A 20,176-nucleotide genomic window follows, 5' to 3' on the forward strand; every position below is an offset into this window, starting at 1 on the left:
TATAACACTTGGTAACATGTTTTTACTGTCTTTGTCTGTTAGTCTCATTTGATAATATAGCCCATTTGGCTAACACAGTTTAAACATATGCTTTTTATTTTCAAATTGCCTAATAATGGTATATACTACGTATGTCCTTTCTAAAAATTGAAGAGTTCTCTTTACTTAAGGAAAATATTTTTGAGAGAATTATTAAACCAACAGCTTATACTATGGCCACTTAACAAGAATCTATAGTTTTTCATTCTTTTTTTAAAAAAGTAAATGAAATTAGGTAAAGATGGATCTTAAAAAATCATAACTTAATTTTTTTTATTCTTTCATTTTATTTCTTTGTTCTTCTGGCTAAGAAAATGTTTGGATTATTTAATCTTTTTATGTGATAATTCTTAAGCCAGCTGTATATAGGACACTTAAGTATGCTTTTCATTAAAAAAAAAAGAAGTAGAAAAAAGTATTCCTTGACATTTAATACCATGATTAAACTTGGAATAGAATAATTTAGGATTAACACCATAGGTAATTTTTCATTCCTTTTACTTCTTTGTCAACTGGCTAAATGTCAGTTTTATTATTTTTTAAAAGTACATAAGTACCACTACATTCTGATCTTAAGAATGAAAAACTATTATTACTATGAATATATATTCATTAACTGTGCTGTCTTTTCAACTTGCTGCCGAATCAGCCTGCATTGACATTCTTTGCCTTTCTGTGTCTTGTCTATCTTTACTGTTTCCATTAGATCCTCCTACTACTACCACCCTTCAGCCTACAATTCAGTGGCATCCCTCAACAGCTGACATCGAGGATCTAGCAACAGAACCAAAAAAATTGCCCTTCCCATTGTCAACTTTGGCAACAATTAAGGATGACACAATTGGCACAATCATTGCTAGTGTAGTGGGTGGGGCTCTCTTCATAGTGCTTGTAAGTGTTTTGGCTGGAATATTCTGCTATAGGAGAAGACGGACGTTTCGTGGAGACTATTTTGCCAAGAACTACATTCCACCATCAGATATGCAAAAAGAATCACAAATAGATGTTCTTCAACAAGATGAGCTTGATTCTTACCCAGACAGTGTGAAAAAAGAAAACAAAAATCCAGTGAACAATCTAATACGGAAAGACTATTTAGAAGAGCCTGAAAAAACGCAGTGGAACAATGTAGAAAATCTCAGTAGGTTTGAAAGACCAATGGATTATTATGAAGATCTAAAAATGGGAATGAAGTTCGTCAGCGATGAACATTATGACGACAATGAAGATGACTTAGTTTCACACGTAGATGGTTCGGTAATTTCCAGGAGGGAGTGGTATGTTTAGCAACCACTATATGTGACTTACCTATGTACAATGTTTCATTCATACTAGTTGATCATTTTCAAATTGTTCATACTTTTTCTTGAGGAAGAATAAGCTTTTTCAACTTGATTTTCAAGCTTTTTATATTCTAATTTGACAAATGAAAATGTAAAATCTGGGTTCAATGTATCTGAGCTGCTTTACAATTTTTTTTTCAATGCTGTACTACTGTCAAGATTTAAATTTTAATGCAGAGTACTTTATTGGTCTGAGGCACACAGGTAAGAAGAAATGTCAACATTAAATGTATGACTTTTTTTGGTACAAAAATTAAAAAAAAAAAAAAAAGGAAACTACCTTGGCATTGTGTATTAAATGTTTACCTAAGACTATAATCTCAAGTATAATGTTTGTTAAACATATACCTCTCAAAATTTATCACCACTAAATGATACTACATCAAAATTGACTATAAAACTAATTCAAGAAATGTTTATATATATTTTTAGTATACAAAAAAATATTCAGCCTGATGAAACACCTTTGCTTTTCAAACATTATTTTCTAAGTTTCTACACAAATGGAATCTTTACCTCTGCATTTTAATGAGCCTTGCCATAATTACTGTAGAGTGGCTTTTCAAAGATATTTTGTTGCACTAAAACTGTGGTAGTAAACTCAGTGAACATGATGTGTGGAAGAGCATAATTAGCTGGTCAGTATTTTTGTCCAAAATACAAGAGTTATAATAAAAACATGCCTTTTAAACATAATTATTACACTTTTTCTCATCTCTGGAGGACAATTCTTAAATGTTGTATGAACATGGATTTTCGTATGTTAAGTGGCATAGTTTTGTTTGAATGCTTTATGTCCTAAATATAAGAATAATAACGAAAAGATGGTACGCAGTTAAATATAGTTCAGAGAGGGCATTTCAGTATATGGAACAACGTGGATAAGCTAGCATTGGAGTACTGGTTTTCAGAAATAAGACATGTCAGCCAAGAATCTATACAAGGAATTTTTTAGCCCATCTTATTTTAGTAATCTAATATTGATGTTGTTCAAACAGGTAAATATATAGAAAAATTAGAATAAACTTGTAAATTTGAGGTTTAATGAGAAAAATCTGATTATAGAACCAGTCACTAACGCTTGCTGATGGATATTGGCAAACCATCCCCCTTTTCCTCCTAAATGTATGTATTTGTTTCAAGGTTTTTGTTTTTCCAATTAAAACTGGAAACATCATAAGGTTTTTTGTTTTGTTTTTGTTTTTTGCATAATTCATTAAGTATATTCTTCCCAGAAATCATGTATCTTTTGAAAAAGAAATGTTATCTAAATCTTCAAATGTGGATCTTCTTCTTTGTGAGGTAATTATAAATTGCTTCTACAGTGGAGTCCTATAAAATTGTAATAATGACAACTATTTTGAAGCCCAAAGAATATGTTTTTTCTGTTGATGATTCATTTGAAAAAGGACTGTGTAGAATTGCCTTAGGTATTTTGCCAGGGAACTGAAGTGGAAGTTAGTAGGAAAATCATAAATAAATTATTTTGTTAATAAAAAGGCAAAGTAGGTACTTTTTTTTAACCCCCAACCATCCAAATCCCGGTGATTCTCATCAAATCTGAAGGAATGTTTTATAAGGCAGAGTTCTAACATGTTCATAGAATTTTGCAAGTAGTCAAGGCCTTATTCTAAACTATTATAGCATAATTTCCTTTCTTTGAACTAGCAGTATTTTGTGGGAATTAGGAACTTATTTTTCTCTTCCTAAACATTCACACACTTAGTCTAAAACTATAATATCAGCTAAGGATACAGGTAAGCTCATTGATACATTGTTAAGAATATCTGACTTTAATATCCTTAACCACTGATACACAAATATTAACTCTTTGGTCCAAGTCATTGGAAGGAAATTTTATTGGTAATACTCTGTGATTGAAATAGACTTTATGTTTTAATTTAAATATAGCACTGATATGGCCACAAGAAAGATGGATCTAAAATTCTCACTATGGAAGATGTGAATATGTGGCTTTTTGTTCACAATTTCATCTTTAGAACAATGGTTTGAAATGCTATATGAATCTGAGCAGGATAATCATTGTCTAAATCTCAACTTGAATATTATGTGAAGGAAATCAGCAATATATTTTAAGAACTGCATTTCAAAAATATAAATACTTAGTGATTAAGACCCTCCTTTATATTGTGGCCATTATGTGTTCAGGGTGGGCCTTTTTTGGTCTGTTTTGTTTTTTGATGGGAGAGGGCAACATGCAAAACTACAAGTGTGTGTTTGATAATTCTGTATCCCTAAACTAAATCATTTGGCAAGCTAAAAGATTTCAAAATCTTAAGAATCTGATACTACTTAAGACTTTTTGAAACATTGCACTGCTGATTATTAGAGGTTTGTTTACTGTACATAGAGACTTATTTGTGAACATGAATAGTTCATTAAACATTTTTTTAATTTTTTAATATCTGTGATATACACAGCTAATTGATAGATACATATGAAAAACCTTTTCTTTTTCTGGAAAAGATGAAAGAATGTTTTATTTTGACCATGTTTATTTTTGTTTCTTTTTTCTTTGAACTGGCATTTTGTTTTTGTATTCACTTTAGGGTTTTCTTTCACACTGGTTAAAATATTTCAGTGATGCAGGGATGCTGAATGCAGCTTTTATTTTTTCCTGCCATTTTGATTAAAATACATTAAAACTTTAATAGGCTAGGGGTTAACTTTAAAAGTGACATTTGAGGAATACATTATAGTTGAAATATTTAGTATTTTACCATGTGCCTAAAAGGTTTCTATTTGATAAGTCTAACATTTAAAGAAACCATTAAGGGTTTTTCAGTAGAAAGTATTGCTTCTGATAGCCATATATAGGAACGTTTTCTAAAGATAACCCTAGCTAAATGTGTAGCAGAAGGGCTTGTAGGAATTACAATGTATGAGTGCAAAAATTGAGATAAATATAACAATTTTATATGTGGAAAACATCCGATTTGAGTTTGATTTTTGTTTTTGATTAACAGTAAAGGTATATGAACAAGAAGTTATGAATGTGTGGAAGTAATCAGTGTAAAATATAAGAGAGGAAGAGACGGTATGCGTATTGACTTTTTAATTCTAATAGAGGAATGATAAATTTAATTGTTCTTTCTGTTTACTTGTTAATTGGAAATGTATTATCCATAAGAAGATCCTTTTTCAATTTTTTGGTGTATTGGGTTTGGATTTAACTTTAATTTGTACCAGTGGTATTTTTTACCAAATTATTTATCAGGTGGTAGCCCTAATAGCCATGCAACAAATCTTTAAATAAAAGCTTTTAAAAAATTCTTTAGAGGCATATTTCTATAACAAGCCTATGTCTCTGTATTACCTTCTTTGTACTCGTTATGTCATTTGATGGAGAGAGAGATTGTGTGTGTGTGTGTGTGTGTGTGTGTGTGTTATAATCTAGTTCTTATATTTTAATTAAGTTTTTTGGGAATTTGAAATCTATTTTATTTCTCTTCCCAAGTAAGACAGTATCAGGTTAAGGATACAGTTAAATAAAGTTTGAGAGAGCACCTAAGTTTGTAGCTTAGCTATTACAGAATTTAGTGTTAATTGATCATTTAATTCCTTTTTCCTGTCTACACATAATGAATAACATTCTCCACAATCATTAATTACCTGTTTCTATAGTCTTAGCAGTTAAAACTAATTTTGAATGTTTTTGCTGTTGTTTGACATAAGTTAAATCATATATATTGGCTTTCATTTGGATGAACATATTACACGAGATTTTTGTAAGTTGGCATTTAGTGTTTTCACTTATAAATATAATAGCTTTCAGTATAAATGCCATTGTTTCTAATTGTAATCACCTCCCTGTTTTCTATCTCTGATGTTTAAAATTATACTGGTTTTCCTAAACTTTAAATTATCTTAATGCAAGCAGCAGTGTTTCTTGGTTTGTTTTTGTTTTTAAATAGCATACAGTTTGACTAGATTAAGCTTAGTTTCTCTCTTGTTACACCAATGAAAATTCATGCATTGAAAGAATCTCTAGAATAGTATACATGGCATATCACCTTTTCTATGTTCTAAAGAATGCTTTCTTTTTAATATTTGTTTTCTCCTATTCCAGTAATCTGCAGGGTTTTTTTGTTTTTGTTTTGTTTTGTTTGCCACCTATTTACTTTGAGTTGAGTAGTGATAGGTTTGCTTACAATAGCTTTTGCTGTTTATATCCACAGGGATCATTTTCTTGAACCTTGATGATAGTTATTTTACCATGTTCCTTTCAATTTATGAGGATAAAACTTGATTCAGTTTTGGGTTGTACTAGTTCTCTTACCTTTTCTGCTGCTGTGTCTGGCTGGATGTTATAGGTGAAACAGAGTGAAGTGAGTTTAGTAGGATAACTTTAAAATATTTGAGAGTAAGTCAAGACCCCATTTCCTTACATGTATAAATATTTCTATAAAGATATGATATCTAATTTCACAGTTTAATTCATGAGAAATATCTCAGGAAATACCTAGTCTTGAAGGGACAGTCTGATCTTAAAGCCAGAGGTAGCTAGATCTAGAAGACTGGGCTCCCTTTTTAAGAAAACACTGTATTATGGGAAATTATACAAAAGTAGGATAGAATAATGAACTTTCATGTACCAGCTTCAGTTATCCATTCATGGTCATTCTTGTTCCATTTAAACTCCTACCCACATAATCCCTCCTGCCATTAGTTCATCTGTAAATATAGCAGCATACAGCTGTAAAAGAGAAGGAATATTTAGGAAAAGTACTATAGATTTATTATTACACAAAAAATTAATTTGCAGTTTCATTTAGTATCTAAATGTGCCTTCATTATTGGTATTCTTCATTCTTCCAGTTCTTTGCAGGAATGGTATCTACTGGGAATAGATGCTTACTAATAAATAACATGGATTAGCACTGATACCCTCATTTGGTCTATGTGTCAGATGTTCACCTGTCACCCAGGGTACTTATCTTGTGCCTCCTTTACATTCTTGACCTCTGTTTAAATTGAGGCTGGTTACTAGTTCATTCACCTGAACTCTCATATATCACAGTGGGTCACAATATGCTGACTGTGCCGAGAGGAACAACCAAGTGTTTATTTGATTATGTTCTGGAACTAACCCACTCCACGCTTCCCACAGGATTTTGTGGGTGTCTTGTGTAGCAAGTGAACTCCTGACATTTGGATGATGTGGGGCCACCAGTGCCAGTCCACATACTATGTACTAGTACAACATTTATTTTGTTAATTATCACTTACCCCAAAAAAGGATAAGATAAATGATGATAATCCCTATGTTGGACAATATATATGTATGGATTCTGTGACCCCACTTTGAAGATTTTGCTATCTATGGTGAGGATAGGGATGATATAAAATTCATCCTTGCATTCTTGGCACTGAGCATGTGCCTGACACATACTAGGTTACTATTGAGAATTTGTTGAATGAGATGCTGACAACACTGTTCTGAGCCAAAGAGAGGACTTTTATTAAAAAGTAGATAAATATTTGGATGGATATAAAGAACTAGATATATTGGAAAGGTAAGCATTAAAGGAGGCTATTGAAAAATAAAAATGAGATCTATTTATGGGGAAAATTTGTAACACAGTGATAGGTATTATGGGGGCAAATAGAAGTTGAGATAAGTTTGTAGATAATTCATATTAATATATGAATCATGATACAGCACTGAAGTTTTGATGAAGGGAATAAAAAAATGAAGGTTTCATTTAATTATTAGGACCTACTGTTTGAATACAAGTGTGAAAAGGGCTTGTAGATTTCTTTTTTTTTTTTCTTTTAAAGATTTTATTTATTTATCTGACAGAAATCACAAGTAGGCACAGAAGCAGACAGAGGTTTGGGAAGCAGGCTCCCCGCTGAGCAGAGAGCCCATGTGGGGCTTGATCCCAAGACCCTGGGACCATGACCCGAGCCAAAGGCAGAGGCTTTAACCCACTGAGCCACCCAGGTGCCCAGGGCAAGTAGATTTCTATACTCACCCATTTTAAGTGGTTTTAGCTAATTGCTTTATTTTATTGTATAGAATTATTTTTTTCAAATCTTGTAAGATGTGAATTAGGTGAGCAAACATTTGAATAGCTTTCACATATTTTTTATTCTTATGTATCAGTAATAAAGACAAATTCAGTTTAGTAATTTTATGTATATTTTTTCAAAGTAATGAAATTTCTTATATCTGTATGGTTTCTTTTGGTATGATATGTTAACAGATTTTTTTAATGTTTTCCCCTTAAGGCTAAGGCATAGGTAAGATATCTCTGGTTATGGGCAGTAAGGTTTTGTTGTATTGGGGAATGCTATTTTTTTGTTGGTTTTGTAGATGAGTTTCCAGTATAATATATCCAGAATAGGTGCCATAGTAATAGGAAGCTATTCTTTTGAGATACACATACACCAATCCTTTAATGCCAAATATTTTAACACTTTTGCCTTGTTTTCTGCTGAGTGTAAGCATATCTTTAAGATTTAGTATACCATTTCCTTGGGTGATAGCAGTGTTGCTTTCTGTCAGTCAGTAAATTAGCTGAATGTGTAAGAATGCCAAATTTTTATACATTTGCTTATTTTTTTTCCTATTTTGTTGTAATATAGAGTCTGCGTAGATTATGTGGACAAATGTGGAGGAGACAGTGTTGGAACAAAATTCTCAGTTCTTACTAAAATTCTTTGACTTGAATGCAAGAAATTTCTGCCCTTCCTTTGCATTTCATACAATGTGTTCATCATCTATTAATACCCTTAAATATATTCTTGTTTTTTTTGTCAATTAGTAGAAAAATCAGAAATGGAAATATGAAATATATCCCATATATGTATTTAACATAGTCAATTTACCTATATAGAATAGCCTATTGATAAATGGGTTCATACCTAGCTTTCCTTTCTGTTACTCTTTTCAGCTCTTGCTATACTTTTCTGATACTAGAAGAGGTATACAAAAATAAATATGAATATAGAATGAATAGAACTCAGTGAAAGAAATATGTCCAATTAAGATAGAAGGAAGAGTTAAGGTCTATGCAGTCAACTCTCAGTTACAAAGCCCTAGAGCTAGGAGTTATAAGGCTAATGGGACAGAAGTGGATAAATATAACTTAAATGTTTAAAAATAGTGTCTATTGGACTTGAGAATTACTTAAGGGTATGAAAAATAGTGTATAGAGTTGGGAATTACTTTAGGATGTGAAAAGTTTGTGATTATGTTTTCTTATAACCACTACCAAATTGAGTATCTTTGCTAAGATTAACTGAAAGATTTTTTGGAGGTGTGCTGTTTGATGAAGAATGTATAATGATCTATACATTGAAAATCTATATTCAAAGAGTAACCTGAGTTTTCCAAAAATACCTTTGGAAGTATTATTATAAATATGGTATTAACTTTGTCCTTACCATCAAGATAACCCTCAGATTTGAATAGTACACATGGGCAAAAATGATAGGGCTGCTTTTTATCCTTTAGCAAAATGAAGATTTCCTTTAAAGGAAAACCTTTAGAATAACTAGTGTGACATAAGTAGCGTACCTGACACATTGGGATTTTTTATTTGTGCCACTGACAATGTGTATGGCCTTGGGCAGGTAACTTTGGGCACAGTAATCTTAATAGGTGTCAGTTGACCTATTGTTAAAGATTGAATACAAAAATATAATTTATACAGTGGGAAAAGTGATAATGTAGAGTAGAAATTATTCCTAGGTCGTTCTAAGTTTTTAAACATTTACAAGAGCAGAATAATATTTGATTGGCTTGGATTTCAGATCTTTTCTCGTGTAGCACATATTCAAATAGAAATAGTGGGAATTAGACAAATGAGCAATAATGGGAAGATAAATTAGGCATGTGTTAGCAAATAAGGGTAAAGTCTCACATGAGTAAGCTGGTTATATTGCTTAAAATAATTGTCTTATCTGAGGACATCTGGGTGGCTCAGTGGGTTAAGCATCCTACTCTTGATCTCAGAGTCATGAATTCAAGCCCTGCATTGAACTCTACTCTATGGAACCTACTTTAACAACAACAAAAAAATTGCATATATTAATATTTTTAGATTCTAATCTAAATGAAATGGATTACTTAGATTGGTATAAAGTTCTTAGTGTAGAATGAGACTAACAGAATGACTTATTAATAAATGAACTGAGGATTGATAGTTTTCTAAAGAAATTTTTATAACTGAGAAGAAAGTAAAACTTTTTTTAAAAGCAAACATCATATGACTCACATTTTAGTAGAAACAGTTGGAAAATATTTCTAAATATGTAATATATGGAAATACTTATGATGATAAGTTAGTGAAACATTTCAAAACTGATAGTGCTCTAATTTCCTTTAAATTTGCCATGTCTGGTTCTACCAGTCATTGCAATTATTTAGAAGTTTATATGAATGTCCATTTAAGTGAAATCTGAGAACTCTCCATTTCCAAGTAGGGGACCAAAAAGAGACTCTACATTAGATATTGCAAAAACCATTTTCTCCCAACAAGGACATAATGGTGAGGGCTTCAAGCCTACCACAGCTAGGTTTATGTTACTCTTTGTTCTCTACTATTAGTTGATTGAAAGAGCTTGGACAGAATATTTAACTTTAGAATTGCAGTATTTTCATTTTTACAGTATTATCTTTCTTATTGGGTAGAAAGATAAAACAATTTTATATATCGATGATACTTGGTAGTTACTCAAAAAGTTTGATGTCACTTAAATTATCAGAGTAATATTTACATGTAAGGGTTGATTGTATTGTCATACCCATAATGTTTACATTTGAAAGCACATAGATACAATAGTTTTAGTAAATTCCCTAATTCCCTTATTTGGATGTTCATAAAGTGGAGTGACTTTTCAGGATTGTATGAAGTGATAAGTGCTAAAAATTGATAAATATGTTTTTAAAATACTTTCTTAACAAAATTTATGGTACAGGCTAGGAAAGAGAAATTGGTATTTAGAAATTATGTAGTGTGTTTACAAACAAGGGATGGGGAAGATTTTTTCATTTAATTGTGTAGTAAAGACACTCTCTTCAGTGGACTTTGTATTAAATGTTTATGAGTGAAGGGAAAATTAACAACAGCAGTGCTGTTTTTATAATACCTCTATGTAAAAACATACAGTGTAATTTTCAACGTACTTATTAGATCTGGGATATTTTTTATGTCTTTGTTTTGCCCCTTCTTGTAACCCTTTAGTTTCCTTAATAGAATTTCTCTTATGTTCTACTAGAATAAAAATGGCAAATGTATATTGTTGGTTAACTGAGAATAATGAAAAAAATTATTTTTTAGAGTAGGAATTTAAAATAGTTTTCATCCTTTTCTCTGTCTTCTCTTCAGACATTCCTTGCCCATAGAAAATAGATAAACTTGTTGATGTCTGACTGGGATATTATTTTCATAACTTGAAAAAAAAACAAAGCTGAAGTGCTAAGGTGACATCCTGCAAGGAAGAACAGTGTTAGCATAATCCTACGAAAAATAATGAATCAAATTGGGGGTTCTCTAATCTTGCTGTTGGGTATCATGTTTCAATCAGTCCTTGAACATTTTAGAAATTAGGGTGGAAACTCAAGAACTCTTTTTTAAAAAATTGTTTGAAAAGCCTAATTTGTGTTGCTTTACAGATGTCCCATTTAAGCAGACCTCTTCCATAGCCGTAGCTGGAGCTGTAATTGGAGCTGTCCTTGCTCTTTTCATCATTGCTGTCTTTGTGACTGTCCTGCTGACTCCTCGAAAAAAGAGACCATCCTATCTTGACAAAGTGTAGGTAACTTTTTTGCTTGTGTTCAACATTCAGTGTAAGTCAGGCTTTATCTTTACAGCTGCTTATAGCTGTGAAATGTCTGAGGGATGGGAATAAAGATACTGTTAGATCTTTGTGAGAAGACTGGTTTCATCAGAATGTGTCAAGGTAAATAGTGTCATGGGGTTGTTGGAGACAAATCTATTAGACACCTTTTTCACCAAAAAATTTATTGGACATCTTTCTAAATGATAATGTAATGGCACTTTTTTTTGTTCTGCCTTATGAATAAAAATGCAGGTCTTTGATGAGTTATGGTTGAAAGAGAGATTCAAAATATCTTAAGTTTAACTCCTCCAGATTGTATATGCCAGTCTTATGTATAGCTAGATCTTACTCTAAACTGCCAAGAAGTATCAAATATGTCTAGTTTTAAAGCTTTTTTCCTTAAATATTTTTTATTTTGGTGAGTTACAAAATGTGCAACTTTTTTATTTAAAGAGAAAGCAATATTTTGGGCCTAGTCATTGAGCTAGAATGTTAAAGCATAAATTGCACTTCACCCTAGAATCAAAAGAACAATGTCCCAATTCACTGAATTCCATTAACAGCTTTTGTTGCTTCATCTGTGAAATGTAAATAATATTTTCCTCTTTACCTTCCATGGTTGTGATGAGTAGAATAAGATGATGTTGTTGATGAACTGTGACTTTTATACAAATGGCATTATTTCTTACATAGTTATTAATATATTTGTATTTGGACATGAGGTTATCTCTCAAAGAATGTATTTCTTCTGTCTTCATAAATTCTTTGTATGTGACTCTACCTCTCTAATCTGACACAGGTATAGCATAGATCTTCTTAAAGACAACTGAGTGTTAGTCTCAGCTCTATCATGATCAAATTAGTGGTATGATCCTGAACAAGTCACATCGCCTTCATGGGCCTCAGTTTTCTCACCCAAATGACTGATGGCACCTTGGAGCTATAAATTTGCTGTGATTTTCATTAGATGAAAGGAAATAATTACTTTCAAAGGAGTGCAAATTACCTTTTCAATGCAACACCTGTAACACTGATTCTTTAATATTTATAGTTACAATTATGCTTATAGTTCTTTACTTTTCAAGAGTAGCATGTGGTTAACTTCATTTTAGTTTCCAAGTTATCTCAGCCATTTCTATAATTTCAAAAATATAATTTACTAATAGACTAAGTAATTACATCCATGTAACCATTTTATTTGTCATTTGAGTTCTGTTCATTTAAAATTATTTTTTCATGCCCACATTGAGAAGTTATTAGACCACAGAGAATTTGTAATTACTTTGGCCTTCATAGATTTCATTCTTTTTATTTTTTAATATAGGTAACATTTTGTTTGATTTAGTCATCACATGAATTGAAAATTAATTATCTGTGAACTTCAAAAGTATAAGAATATATTAAAAATTGTTTTCTAAAATGCAGAGAGCTACAAGATACACTTAACTTTGTTTTTATTATAACAATACTTAAATATATGAAAGTTTTTAAAAAGTTTTATTAAGTTATTTTGGCAAAAATAAATGTATTCCTTGAGGATGTAATGGTCTCTTTGTTTATTTCAGGTGACAAGATTTATAATGGTCTTTAGATTGAAAAATCTTGATTTGCATGATAGTTATTCTAAGTGTAATTGTGGGTTTTGAAAATTAGTTTTGGAATTATTTCCAAAATGCAGTATAATTTCTTTTCATTATCATTTTAAGATACAGTTTTTTAAATTACTTTTATGACACTTTGCCTTCCATTGCATACATTTGACAATCTTTAAAATATGGTAGACATAGTCTGATGGAAAAATGTGTATATTGAATTTACTGAAGTAAATTGGTTACTTGTTTACTGGTTACTTGCTTAATTTTCAGAAACATGCTTTCATTTGAGTTACTTCTTTAAATGAATCAGTTAGATTGGTTTTAAACATTGGAAGTTTAAAACCAGGTCCCCCCCCCAATCTATGATAGGTTAGTGAAAATATAAGAACTGAATTAAGCATGTGCACTAATATAAATATTAGTGTGAGGAAAGTATCCACAAAACTTGAGAACCTTGATTGTTTTCCCCCTTCTTGCCTTTTTTTTTTTTTTTGGCTAAATGTTGCAATCACATTTATTAACCTTTTTAATGCAGGATCGACCTTCCACCCACACATAAACCACCTCCCATGTATGAAGAACGATCTCCCCCCTTGCCTCAAAAAGACCTTCTCTATCAGGTATGTGTTCATGATTGTACTTAAAATGAAATAAAAAATACGAGACAATGCATATTATTTGAGTATTATCTAGTCATTATACATTAAATGTTGCATAATAACACATAATCATTTCTCTGAAACATTTAAAGGATCAAACTGTTGACAAATTAGGTAGAAAAGATGTGAAGCCAGAGTAGATAGGACAAATCAACACTGTATTAGGAGTAAAAATTTTTACTAAAAGCTTATGTCCAAAGACTTACTATTAAAACAGTTTTATTGACATACAGAATCGCTGTAAAATATGCATTTTCATATAAAAGAAAAATTGAATGCCTTTGGTAGGGTATGATGAAGAGTTTTTTCTCCTTGGAGTATGTATTTTATTTTTGTTTCTTTTCAGTATACTCAAAGTCTTAATTTTAGCATTCCTTTATTTAGCAGTGAAAGGTTTATATTCCAGTTTAAAATTCTGAGTATGAATATTGGTCCCCATATTACATTTATGATAATTTAAAGTTTTCTTCTGGAATCAGTTTATAATAACTCATGTGGAAGTATCGATTAAATGCTTCTATCTTATGTTCTATATCTAGATTAATATGCTCTCCTTGGGAAAGTTGAATCCATCAGAATATTTGAATACTTTTATTCTTTTTTTTTTTTTTTAAAGATTTTATTTATTTATTTTTCAGAGAGAGAGAGAGAGAGAGCGAGCACAGGCAGACAGAGAGGCAGGCAGAGGCAGAGGGAGAAGCAGGCTCCCTGCCGAGCAAGGAGCCCGATGTGGGACTCGATCCCAGGACACTGGGATCATGACCTGAGCCGAAGGCAGCTGCTTAACCAACTGAGCCACCCAGGCGTCCCTTGAATACTTTTATTCTTAGCATTAGTAGTTTGGTTTTGGGTTTTTTTTCCTCTCACATCCATGTACCTTTTGGGGCTTTAACCCTGTACTGGGGTTTTGTCTTTGTTTTTACCTGTGGAATATTCTATAATATTTTCCTCCAAAGATACGTTTTGTGTCTCCAGCTCAAAATTATTTGTCCACAAATTAATTTAATTTGGTGGGAAAACTCCAAGGAAATATATGTGTTAAGATTTTTTCAACTTCTGTATCTTAGTTCACCAGATAATCAGTCTCCTGCCTGAGCAGGGGGTGGAAAGGAACATTCATTGACAGGGGTCACTGGCTCTGTTGTCTTACAGAAGATGGTGTCTGAGGGGTGAAGAAATGCCATCTTTTCAGACTCCTTGTTTTCAAAGAAAGAGTGTAGCCTCACATCCCTCTTGGCAAATAAATGAACTTGACAAGTAGTGTGAAATGTCAACAAAATATTTAGCTAGAGCTGTTGTTAACTGCTGCAGAAAGAAAGCTGTCTTCTCCCTCCACAAAGCTAGTAATCAGAGAATTTCTAGATTCAGTTTTGGGAATTTTCTTAGAATGTTGTTGGTAATTTTCTAGGATGACCCTAACTGCATATAATTTCATTCCTGTCTGTAAAATCAATTGATTATATAACTTACTGTTTAATACCTTCAAATTAAATATTTATAAAAGCTTATGGATTGGAGAAAAATTATTTGGTTTTGATCATCATGTGTCCTTGGTTTTAGTTTAAAAAATATGATTGCTATATATGTATTTGCTACCAAAAAACACAAAAGGAAGATCTTTCTTGGATGATTTGAGTTGACAATGCTAGAAACTACAATTTTTAGCTTGGAGTTAGGGAAGCCTTCCTGGCTTTTGGAAGTGGGAGTTATGATACATCGATGCAATTACTCAGTTGTTGATTAGAGTAATTTGATTTGTAGTAAATTGCATACTCAAAAGCATAAACCTGGGTGGAAATGAAGAGCCATGTGGAAAAGTAATGGAATGTTTAGAAAGAAAATTGATAGGAGAGCACCTGCAATGAATAACAAACATTGGACTTTGGTAATCAGAGACAATTAAGTAACATTGTGACTTTTTCCTTACCTTGAAATTAAGCAGGTGAAAAACATGATTGTTTTTTTCTATCTTATAGCTATACAACTAGTTTTATAAAATATTGCTGAGGGTTAACTATTTGCTGTCATTTTGCTTAAGAGAGTAAGAACTTGAGTTGGAGATGAAATAACTTCTAATTCTCTAAATTATAGAATTATTAAATTATTTGTATTCTCTTAAGAATAAATTAGGTTAGGGGTACCTGGGTAGCTCAGTCATTTAAGCACCTGCCTGTTAATTTAGGCTCAGGTTATGACCTCAGGGTTGTGAGATCAAGACCCACTACCAGCTCTGTCCTGGGCATGGAACCTGCTTAAAATTCTCTCTTTCCCTCACTCACCCCCACCACCAGCTGCATGAGCACATTTTTGCACATGCCATCTACCCCCAAAAAAAATAAAGAATAAATTAAGCTAAAACTATTATCCATCAGTAAGAATTTGTTATGATTCATCCATTATAATGTCATATATTAATTATATGGCTGTTTGTGTTTTAATTAATGTTGTGATCTCAAAATGTAACGTACATAGAACTGTATCTCAGTTACTAAGAAATATGTGAGTGTGTTATTACTATCCAATTAGTTTCGTGCATTGACAGCATGTTGTAATACTAAATGCCTTTGTAATGTTCTACTTCACTTCACTAGATGACTTTTCACCTTTAAAATGATGTGGTAATTCCTGCTTGAAATCATTGACCTAGGTAACTAGGTCACTAGGCCATGCTCCCAAATGCTTCCATGACTTTAAGGAAGAGTCCAACTTCTTCTACTCATCACTATTCTATTCTTGGGAAGCCTCAGAAGGAAGCATTTCCTCACTACCCACATTTGTCTACCTTGTGTAACTGTTGCTTTTGTGGGAATGGTGCCAACACTCATCCCTGAGAAGTTCTGTTCTCAATGTAAATTAAGACAATGAGGCCCGGTATTGTGAAAAGGCAGTTTCCTTGAGTGGTAGCTGTCACCATACTGCAGAGACGATGCATGGAAGCATGCATAAGTATGAGGGAAGGAAAAAGGAATGTTTTGCCCAAAGGCAAAGATTAATTAAGAAATACCACTAACTTGTCACGTGTTAGGTAATAATCCCACAAAAGTTGAGTCTTCATTTAGGAAACTAATACTACCTAATGACGTTAAAATGTATTTTACGTTTTGTTATGTTGTATTAACATTGTATAGGTAATCCGTAAGTATATTCTTAGAACAACAGAAAAACTAGAAACTACAGAAATTTCACAGTCAACTGTGAAAGTCCCTTTTCATAATTCCATCACAAAACATAATTTCCTTTTCCAGTGATCACCACTGTTATGAATTTAAATATTCTCTTACACTTTTTTCCATGAGTTTACTTTTATGTGTATATCATCCATATTTATATCTACAAATGTATTTTTTAACACAAATGTGACCGTAGAATACATATTGTTCTAGAAATTGCTTTCACACTCTATTATAGACCAGTATTTTTCAGATTGACCAAAGTTGCTTATAGTTTAGTGGGGCTTTTTTTTAATCTCATCCAGGTTCAAATCCAGCATGAAGTTCTGAACACTGATATAAAATTTATCTATATTAAAATTTTGGACAACAATTTCCATTCTATGAATAATGCTCTATTTTAGCCTTGTATTGGGAGTTAAATACTCTGATACGAAAAAATATTTCCCAAATCAACTAAAATAATCAAGGGATCATTTTCAGGAAGAATATATGTAACAAATAGAGTTTGATTTCTGATATGGGAAAAAATCTGGATGTAAATGTATATCTTTTAGAATACTCGGTTCAACTGAAAATAGCATTTATTCTTCGAAAGTCAGTTCTAGTATATTTCATAAAATAGATACTGTTACTTGATTTTACTGAGGATCATAGCAGGAATTTCAATCAAGCACTAATACTGTAGGGAGTGTGACTCTTGAAGTTATTTACACAATGCTGACATATTATTAAAAGCTTTCTAATCTGGATGGGCCCCGTGTGATCACAAGGGTCTTTAAATGTGGAAGCAGGAAGTAGTCTGTGTCAGAGCATTGAGATGTGGGAAAAGATAGGCGGTGACCAGTTCCAACCAAGATGGAAGGAGGGCACATGCTAAGGAATGCAGGTAGCCTCTAGAAGCAAAAAAAAATTCTCTTCTAGAGACTTAGGAAGGGGTGTAGACTTGCTATCACCTTAGTTTCAGCCTAGTAAGACTTGTGTAAAGCTTCTGACCTCCAGAACTACAAGATAATAAATTTATCTTGTTTGAAGCGAAAAAAAAAAAAAAAAAAGCTTTCTAATCTCTTGAAATACCATGAGATTTTTTTTTTCCCCCTCCTTGGTAACCACATTTGCAGAAGTAACCATTATGTCAGTTGATTTTTGGTAATTTTTAAAATTTTTAACAACCTTGTAAGTGTTTTATGAACAGTATTTCAGGTGTTAGAGTACACAGATCAGTTTTCATGATTTCAGACACTTGTATATGTACATGTGTATGTGTGTAGTAATATTCTGTGTGATTAGATGGGATATATGCATAAAGTGCTTATGTGACTGAATTCCAAGCTAAACTTAGCTGCCTTTTTTGTGGAACACCATTTTTACATAAAAGAATGACTAACAAACTATGCCATTCAGGCTTGAGTAATTTTGCAGACATTTTCTCACAATTAATGAACTGAACCTGTCACTCAAATAACTGACAGTATTTGTTGCCAATGAAAAATTAAAAGTCCAAATAAAAATTATAATTTCTATAAAACCTATAACTGCAATCATGGGATCGACATTGGTGAGGAAATAAGTGAATTTTATTTATGTGTGTGTGTGTGTGTATTTAATCATAGAAAGTACCAATGTTTGGAATGTCTGCATAACTTAGTGAACCAGTGATTGCCAAATGACTAATAATGTACACTGTTATAATGACACGGGTAAAATATCCATTCAAAGTATAAGATAAATGTATGGATTTTCATGTAAGAGAGTATGAAAAGTTCATTGGTATGTTTTCAGATGGCAACTAGCACTTAACCCTAAGAAACTTCCACTTGTTAAGTTGTGGTATAGTAGCAAAGGAGAATTTTCTCAGTTGTCTGAAAGCAGTATTAAAGTCTCTCCCTTTTCTAGCAATGTATCTCTGTGAGGCCATTTTTTCTTCATGTATCCCAACCAAACAACCTATTGCAACAGATTGAATGATGTAGCAGATACGAAAATCAAGCTTGCTTCTTTTGACTCAGATATTAAAAGGATTTGCAAAACTGTTAAAAAAAATAATAAAACGCCACTCTTCTCCCCAATCCTTATTTTGCAAAACATGGTTATTATTTTCATGTTAAAGGTGATGTTTGTGTCATATTATCCTGTTTATATGAATGAAATATTTTAAAATTTTCTTAGTTTTAATGTTTAATATAATAAATATAAGTAGTTACTAAGGTAGTTAAGGTAGTTACTACCCATGTAAATGAAAGTACTTTGGGTTCTCAAAATTTTAAAGTATAAGGGAATCCTGATGCCCCATTTCTGAGAACCTCTGCTGTAGACCTTAAACTTTAGGCATGAAGGCAAGGATCATATCTCCCTTGCTTAGTTCTGTAGTCTCAGGGCACAACACTTTGCTTAGCACATTGTAGTTACCCAATAAAAAATTTTTGAATGCAAAAGTGAAAAAAGAATCAAACCCCCTCTTTGTATTCTTTTCAGTCTATGATCATGTTTACACTGTTTATTCTAGAATATCTCTGTCCCAGATACACAGCTATGTTTCAGTATATTTAATTCAGTCCATTTAGCTAATATCGGTTTCAGGTATCAATATATCGTGAGGATCAAAGGGATCCAAGAGACTGTATAGCAATATTCTAAAATATTAATAATGATTATGTATTCAACTTCTCTGTGAATATTGTTCTATGTTGTATTTTTTTCTGTACTTTATAATTTTCCAACAGGGCTTTTACTCCTGTCAGTGACTTTATAGCATAAGAAAATAGGAGAAGAATCCATGAAACAAGATGGGATTGGGAGGGAGACAAACCATAAGTGACTCTTAATCTCATGAAACAAACTGTGGGTTGCTGGGGGGAGGGGGGTTGGGAGAAGCGGGGTAGGGTTATGGACATTGAGGAGGGTATGTACTTTGGGGTAAATTGGAAGGGGAGGTGAACCATGAGAGACTATGGACTCTGAAAAACAATCTGAGGGGTTGGAAGTGGCGGGGGGGTGGGAGGTTGGGGTACCAGGTGGTGGGTATTATAGAGGGCACAGCTTGCATGGAGCACTGGGTGTGGTGAAAAAATAATGAATACTGTTTTTCTGAAAATAAATAAATTGAAAGAAAATAGAAATCAGTTGAAAACCTGAATTACTGGACTGTAATATTGTTTTCAGTCATATTGATTATGGCAATACTTCAACAGAATTTACTATCTGGGAAAATTAAGATTTTCCCCCCCAATAATTCATTATGGTATATCACATTCTTTAGTAAATTTTTGTAAATGCTTATGCAGAGTGTTGTAAAGGAAGAGTGTTTCTACATATGCTTTTGAGTAGATAATACATACAAAACAATATGAAAAGGTGTTTTCTAAAGCACCTCCTACAGAAAATCACTTTTATGAATTTCTTGTTTGTCTTAATATGGTTTATTTAAGCATAGAAAGGAAACAATACACACCCATCTTATTTTTTCTTGTATAAAATGTAACTGTAGATATCGCTAAATGTTTCACCATTCCTCCTAAGACTTACTGAAGATCATTTTTTATTGGGATGCAGAGCAT

General features: G+C 32.3%; 1 protein-coding gene across 5 annotated transcripts in view; it reads left to right on the top strand.

Moving 5' to 3' along the window:
* NECTIN3 (nectin cell adhesion molecule 3) overlaps positions 1-20,176 on the top strand; it is a 128,087-nt gene that overhangs the window by 67,787 nt on the left and 40,124 nt on the right. For 4 of the 5 annotated variants that reach the window (XR_006384965.1, XM_044251360.1, XM_044251359.1 and 1 more), the window contains exons 6-7: positions 11,029-11,167; positions 13,326-13,410. Coding sequence is in view for 4 of the 5 variants with exons in the window: in XM_044251360.1 (XP_044107295.1) it covers positions 11,029-11,167; positions 13,326-13,410 (224 nt within the window). In the remaining variant the exon portion in view is untranslated. Of the gene's footprint in view, positions 1-745; positions 2,563-11,028; positions 11,168-13,325; positions 13,411-20,176 lie in introns of those variants that run through there. The other variant, XM_044251358.1, reaches the window with a different exon arrangement.

The sequence above is a fragment of the Neovison vison genome, chromosome 6 (assembly GCF_020171115.1).
Source record: "Neovison vison isolate M4711 chromosome 6, ASM_NN_V1, whole genome shotgun sequence".
Taxonomy (NCBI): Eukaryota; Metazoa; Chordata; class Mammalia; order Carnivora; family Mustelidae; genus Neogale; species Neogale vison.